At 42.3% G+C, this 7500-nt stretch overlaps 2 protein-coding genes across 2 annotated transcripts in view; both read right to left on the bottom strand.

Annotated features, from left to right (window-relative positions):
* LOC311054893 (desumoylating isopeptidase 1-like) overlaps positions 1-2 on the bottom strand; it is a 5942-nt gene extending 5940 nt beyond the window's left edge. The window contains exon 1 of the mRNA XM_084070893.1: positions 1-2. This exon is cut by the window's left edge and continues 460 nt beyond it. The gene's annotated coding sequence lies outside the window, so the exon portion shown is untranslated.
* Positions 3-1067: 1065 nt separating this feature from the next.
* LOC311054679 (desumoylating isopeptidase 1-like) lies at positions 1068-6090 on the bottom strand (the record flags this gene model as incomplete). The annotated part of the gene is made up of 6 exons (XM_084070683.1): positions 1068-1179; positions 2224-2346; positions 2976-3085; positions 4449-4518; positions 5261-5282; positions 6000-6090. 6 exons carry the CDS (start codon positions 6088-6090, stop codon positions 1068-1070), a joined length of 528 nt encoding a protein of 175 aa, XP_083926809.1.
* Positions 6091-7500: the final 1410 nt, after the last annotated feature.

Raw genomic sequence — 7500 nt, 5'->3', positions numbered from 1 at the left:
ACACAAATCGATTGGAAATGGGAAAATAAGAACGTGCAATACAATCTTCGGCGCCCCCAAGTGGCCGCTTGGTCCTGTCCCGTTATTATTAAAGGGCGAGTTCACTCAAAATATTTGCATGGACATATTTGTCCCAGCTGCGAACGGCCTTTTCCTAGGGAGTTGAATCACGTCCCAGCCAGGGTTTGCAGGAGTCACCCGTTACGATATGGGAAACCAAATGTCACTGGAATGTTGAGGTTCGCTTGTCTTTTTCGAGTGTACTGTTGTTGGAAGGTTGGGACAACTTGAGAGCATAGACTGAGTGTAGGCAGTGTGGGTGGATTTTAGAAGTTAGGGGCTCCAAGCAAAGCTTTTTTTAGTCTGATCAAGAGTTCGAGGGGGTCACACCTTTGATTGATTGATTGAATACTTTATTTAGAAGTTTGCAGAAAGAAAGCACATGAAAGTAGTTCAAATACAAGGTCAACTAAATAGGATTTAAAAAAACAAGAAAGCCAATGGCTTGTTTCAATTGGGGTCCTTTTGTACTCAATTCATAGTGACATTAAATGACAGACAGATATACACTATTATGCAGAACATCATATGAACAGTTTAGAAATGAAAAATAAGAAATACAGTAAAAAGTTCGAGGGGTGGGGGGGGGCTGGGTTATGACTTTTACAGGGGCCAGTTTCAAATTGCAGCCAGTTTCGAATTGCAGTTTTGAAGGAGAGCAGGGTTTTACACTCCTTCACTTTTCAATTCAACCCCTTGTTTGTGCCAAATCTGGGTTGGACGTGATCAGTGGAGCTGCCTCTGGTGTTGTGATTGTGGACGTTGTGGTGTATCTTGTAGACCAGGCCCATTGCAAGTTGCTGTACTCTGTCCTCTACCCGGAGCCATCCGATCCTAGCAAAGTGAGCAGGGGTTAGATGAGTTGTAGGTGTGAGGCCAAGTAGTAGCCTTACCAGTTTGTTTTGGGATGTCTGGAGCCTTGTTTTTAAGGCCTTAGTGGTGTTGTGGTGTGTTGTTTTTCTGTAAAGTCGCTTATATATTGTTTGGTGATTTTGGTAGTGCTTGATTTAGTTGTGACGCTCCCGGTTAATGACCCAGTTAATGACGCTAATGATGTTATCGCCAGGAAGGTCAATATGGACGGAGTCTAGAATGGGCTGAAGTATCTGTCCAAACGGCCTACAGAGAGGGAAGAAAAATATATGAGAACATTTAATTCCTTTTAGGGTTTAAATATAAGCCTGTTAAAGTAAACATTTTCAGAACTAACTCCACTACTGCAAATATTACTCAAATGTGTCTGTGTGTGTATCTTTTTGCATATATGATAGGTTGTCCAAGTGTTTGTTAATGTAATGTAGGAGGATGATTTGTAAGGATTTAATTTGTATTGCTTACAAGTGAGTTTTAACATCCCACTGGTTTAAACATGGTCTACGTTTCAGACACCTTTCCTCCCTGCAGAGAATGACTTCTAAATAAGCAATGCTGCTCACAATATAAGAAAATACTTTAAAGCTTCACTGCCCTATGCTCTGTAATGTAAACAAGAGATATAGGAAGAGATATATACTCTGTAACCGTAACTGCTGTGCCGCCTCTGGGCGACTGAATTTCCCCGGCAGAATAATAAAGGTATCTATCTATAAACTGTCAGACAGACAGACAGAGAGTAGAGAAACCGCCCCCATCCCAGGTTCAAGTCCCATATCTCGACCTGTGGAAGCTTCTTCAAGCAAGCACTGAGTGTTCAACAAGCTCTTTAGTGGACCATGTTCCAGGCCTTCCACATGGAGAGTGGCCAGCAAAGCATTGCATGAAAAGCCCTGAAAATGGCATGGAAAATGACTGCCTCACTATCAAGTTTGGTGGTAGTTACTGCAAATTAGCCATTCATTAATGCCTACCAGGATTGAGTATCAGTAATTCCCAGTGGTGGAAAGTGCATTTACTCAAGTACTGTACTTAAGTACAACGTGTCGCGTTGTGAGATTTCTTTGTACTTTTACTTTTGGTACTTTAAGTATATTTTTATGCCAATACTTTAGTACTTTTACTCAAGTAACATTTTGAGCAGGCCTTTTACTTGTAACAGAGTATTTTTATATTGTGGTATTGCTACTTTTACTTAAGTAAAATATCTGAGTTCTTCTTCCACCACTGGTAATTCCCGCATTGTATCAACATAACAAGTGAGCAAGTCATTTTCTGAGCTCCACTCACGTAGCTAGGACTTCAGCCGGGAGGTCAGTGATGTAGGAGGGGATGGTTCGGCCTGTGAGGAACTGAGCCACCTCGTTGCTGAAGGTGTTGCAGTTGTGTTCAAACAAACGATACCGGTCACCTCTGAGAAAAGAACGAGAGGACCAATATCAGTGTCTTATGTCAGTGGATCTCAAACTTTTTCATGTCAAGGACCCCCATCTCAAATATTTTGTTCCGGGGACTCCCAGAAGCAAAGATTTGAGTTACAAATGTTCGCTTAAAAAATACATATATGCAAAGGTTTGCACACATTTTCACGATTTTTCGAAAATAGCAGATCTACAAGCTCATAGCGTGGCACTCGGTGCCCCCTGGAAAAAAAGCTTGGGTTGTAGATCAGTTGTGAGTTTGTGAATTAGCTATTTTTTTACGAATGTACACCTATTATATTATAACATGCCCAGAATAGGGATGCTAGGGTTCACATGGTTAACCACCTTCTCGAGTTTTCTCTGCATAGACTTTTCTATTATAACTGACCATATTCAAATATTCCATATGTGACCATATTTTTTCAATATTCTGACCGGAGTATTAAATAAAAGCAAAATGGCAGCCCTGAATATGGTCAATGCATCATACTGTAAAGCTGCTCTGGATAAGAGTGATTGCTATAATAAAATAGATTAAGATATGCATCTGTGTGTGTGTGTGTGTGTGTGTGTGCGTGCGTGCGTGCGTGCGTGCGTGCGTGCGTGCGTGCGTGTCACCTATACGTGTTCTCTCTCAGGGAGAAAAGGTAGTCCATGAAAATCTCCTCTGACACTTCGGTCTCTCCCAGCTCCACCACCCTGTCTGGAGGACCAAACATTGTCCCACCCTGACACACACATCACCAAATTTAAACAAAAGGATTTACATTGTGTGTAAAGACACAGTCAGTGGTACAAACACACAAATTGTATTTCTTTCCAGGAATCTCTGTCTGTACTTCGGATTATTTCAAGAACTGTTGATTCGATAAACTTCATACTTGGCGGGTGTACTGCTGTGTGAAGTTGATCAGATCAGCGCTTCTCCACACTGCACTAGTCTCTTCAAAGAATGTGAGCACTACTACTGCAACATTATTAAAAAATCTATAATGTTTCCACAGTCCAAAGGTTATTGCAGACACATACGTAATGAATCATTCAGGGGTCTAAGGTCTAAATGACCTCCAATAGTCCAATGTTTTTAAGAGACATATATATTGATCTGATTTACTGATTCAGTTCTACTATTGTTGGAGCCAGGGAGAATGTAAACTTCCAAAAGTTCAACGACCATTGAGAAGCCAGTAGTAAGACTAATGTCAAAGTGTGAGAGGGACCCTCGCATAGCAATGAGTAAATTAAAGATCACAAGGGTTAGTGAAAGGAAGTACGGTATATGCTGGTCCCCGGGGCAGGGGAAATTACTTTCAATGCTTCACCCAGCAGATAGCTGCTCAGATGGCTCAGGTGAGCGCAAGGGCTGGGGGAGCTGTTAGGGGTCAAGTATTTTGCTTAGGGACACTTCGAACATGTAGACTGAGCGAGCAAAGGGTCAAACTAGCGACCTTCCGATTCGTAGGCGGCCTCTCTACCCACTCAGCTACGGCCACCCTATAAGGAAGAGCAGTACAAATAGTTAAATAAAATGATGGAGACAGAGGAGTATGCTGGGCTGAGTCTCCAGTGAAGAGGTCTTAGTCAAGGGCATTTGGCAACTACATTACAACCACATCACAGATGGGACCACTCCACTCAGTGCCAGGAATCAAACCAGTAATCCATCTATTATTACCGCTAGGCCAACCCACCATGCATCATGTTTATAGGCTTGATGTAGTACTGTTCTATAATTGTGTGCCATGGGATTTAATGTGTAACTGTAAAGGGCTGTAGCACCAAAGAGTAACGGTTTGTAAATCTCTTGTTTGCTGTGTCAGTGGTGCAGCAGTGTGAGACAGCTGGCCTACTGCATATACTATACATCAGCTTGCTTGACAAAACATTTTGGCAGAGCTCAGAGGTTCAACCCCGGCCGCAAGAACCAGTGACTCTCATAACAGTTAATGTGTCCTTTGGAAGTGCCCTTGAGCAAGACACAGGTCCCACAACTGTGTAGTCATTATTAGTAGCTCTGCATATGTGAATCATATTCTGCACTGCTTGTATATAAGCCTAAACATTCAGTCACTTCATTTGTTTAACCCTCACCGGTGGACAGCTGGAGAGCCCTTCCCCACCGAAGAAGAATTCATCTCCATACACCACTATAGCCGTGTGCCTGGAAGTATAAAACACAAATATAAGTATACACACACACATTATATGCGATACGAGAGTGCAATCTAGCCAACACCAACTCGGGACTCCTGAATCGCTGTGTGTGTGTGTGTGTGTGTGTGTGTGTGTGTGTGTGTGTGTGTGTGTGTGTGTGTGTGTGTGTGTGTGTGTGTGTGTGTGTGTGTGTGTGTGTGTGTGTGTGTGTGTGTGTGTGTGTGTGTGTGTGTGTGTGTGTGTGTGTGTGTGTGTGTGTGTGTAAATATGTGTATATACACTGTATATATGCTGTATAAAAAATATAGTATGCTACCTACAGCAGCATTTACCTCTGCAACCATTTAATAACACAGACACATCTGAATTTAAGAAGCTAGAAGCTACAGACCCACAATGCCATACCAGTTGAGTGGCATAGGCCTACAGATGTGACTAAAATGAACATCAATGATGAGCTAGGTAGTAGGTAGGTAGCCTGGCATTGCCAGACTGATTACGTGGATTCACTCACACGTTCCTCCACTGTGAACGTGTGAGTGAATCCACGTAATCAGTCGGGCAATGCCAGGCTAGTGGGTAGGTACAGACAGATAGGTCTGGCCTGCTTGTTCTAATGGTTCCATAGAAATTAAAAGGAGCTGTTGTCATAGCCCTAATGTTACTATGCCTGAGGTAAGTAACAGTCCGGTGCTGGACCACAAGACTAAACCAATGGCAAAATAACAGTGAATAGATCAGATTCATACCATATTCCATCCAGCTGTATCCCTGTAAACAGAAAGTAGAGAAGCAAACAACAAGTGATAAATATGGCAAGCAGGTACACACACGACTTGTTAAAACATCTAGCTCTCTTTTCCCAGACTGGAATTCAGACCCTTGCCCTAGTGGCGCTGAATATTTGCTGAACTCAGAGTGTTTCCCCATCTGCTCTTCGTGCATAAATACTTTTACTCAATATCCTGCTCTAGCCTTCTAACCTCTATCCTCTTTCTCTAGTTTTACATAGGATCTCACTCCTGCATAAGTTTCTCTTCTACATACTGTAGGATCTCGCCATATAAGTTTTCTACCACTACATACTTAAGTACAGTTTTGAGGTATTTTACTTTACTAGAGTATTTTCAATACTTTTACTTTACTACATCTCAGAGGCAAATATTGTACTTTTACTCCACTGCAATTATTTGAAAACTTTAGTTACTAGTTTGTACCTTGTAGATTTTGATTACTATTGCAATACATTAACCACTTCAGCTCTGTATACATTTCGACATCTGAAAACAGCAGATCTACAAGCTCACAATATGTTGCAATGCCATGCTTGGGAACTTGTAGATATGCGCTCTCACACACACACACACACACACACACACACACACACACACACACACACACACACACACACACACACACACACACACACACACACACACACACACACACACACACACACTTTTTTACCAGGCTGTCACTCTCACTCACCTAACATGATGGGACTGAGGCCCCGGGCCATCCCCAAGGACATGTCATAGATGTACAGCTGCACACCGTACCTCCTGACATTATTATCCATAATGGGAAAAAAACAAAACAATCAGGCTGGTTTTCTTGATGCCGTTTCCTTCTGTTAGCTGACGAGCTCACGTTGGCACAGGGAAGGAAGGATTGAAGGAACAACTACAGATTGGTCTCGTAGGCAGCAGCCTTTTAACTCTATAGCAGCTGATTCAATCTGTGTCACCATAACAGTCAGAACGAGATAAACCACTCAGTGGGCCGGTCTCTGCACCAATAGTGATGTGAGATTTATTATCTCATGTCGTCATGTGTCATCTGAAGCTAATATGTCCTGAGTAGAGGCAAAGGTCTCTTTCAAAGGGAATTTCCTTTGAAAGAGATCTTTGACCTAAAGGAAGCAACATAACAACACAAATTGATTGGAAATGGGAAAATAAGAATGTGCAATACAATCTTCGGCGCGCTTGGTCCTGTCCCGTTATTATTAAAGGGCAAGTTCACTCAAAATATTTGTATCAACAGGGGGTTTGCGGGAGTCACACGTTACGATATGGGAAACCAAATGTTACTGACGTTTGACTTTGTAATCATCTCAATGGAGATGACATGAATGAAAAAGACATGAATGTATCTTTGCCTCCGGACCGGACTCCACAGATTTCTTCCAAGCAGGCCTGGTAACTCCACTACAATTATTTGAACATTTTAGTTACTAGTTACTTTGTAGATTTTGATAATTATTACAAAACATACATACAGAGCTGAAGTGGTTAATGTATACATTAACCACTTCAGCTCTGTATACATTGTATACATTTGAAAACTTGTGAAATGGGGACATTCTGCAAAATGAGTATACTTTCTACTTTTGGTACTTTAAGTACATTTTTATACCAATACTTTTTACTTAAGTAAAACATGTGAATACTTTTTCCACCACTGCTTGGGAGCATGACTGGAGAGCTAGCAGTCGGGAGTGAAGTTTTTCAACACGCCTCCGATAGCTGGCTTCAACGGCAGTGCACGCCGAAGGTGAAACAAAACAGGAGAGGACGGTGACGTACAAACAAGCCGTGAGGGTGATGGCACATGCGCAGTACTCACACCTCTCTGCTCTGATTGGCGGTGACAGCGTGTCTCCTCACAGATGAGTGAGGCTGGGACCGAGGTTAGTCTCCTCATGGTCTCCTCCTGCGTGTTTCCAGTCGCACGGGTGTCAGCCAGCGTTGCCATGTCCGCTTATTACAAGCAACTTTGTTCTTGTTTTTCTGTAACGTCGCTTAGGCCTACATATTGGTAGTTCAGTGTAGTTGGCTCATTTGGGCTTGCGTCCATTTTTTTTTTACATTATTATTATTTAAACCAGTGGTTCTCAAACATTTTCATGTCAAGCCAAGGCCCCAACCCCCAAATGAATATGTATTTGTCCCCTAACCCCCATCTGAAAATGTTTTGAGCCAGCGAG

This window comes from Gymnoscopelus microlampas (assembly GCF_963454915.1).
Source record: "Gymnoscopelus microlampas genome assembly, chromosome: 11".
In the NCBI taxonomy this organism is placed as follows: domain Eukaryota; kingdom Metazoa; phylum Chordata; class Actinopteri; order Myctophiformes; family Myctophidae; genus Gymnoscopelus; species Gymnoscopelus microlampas.
This window is presented reverse-complemented; position numbering and strand designations above follow the sequence as displayed.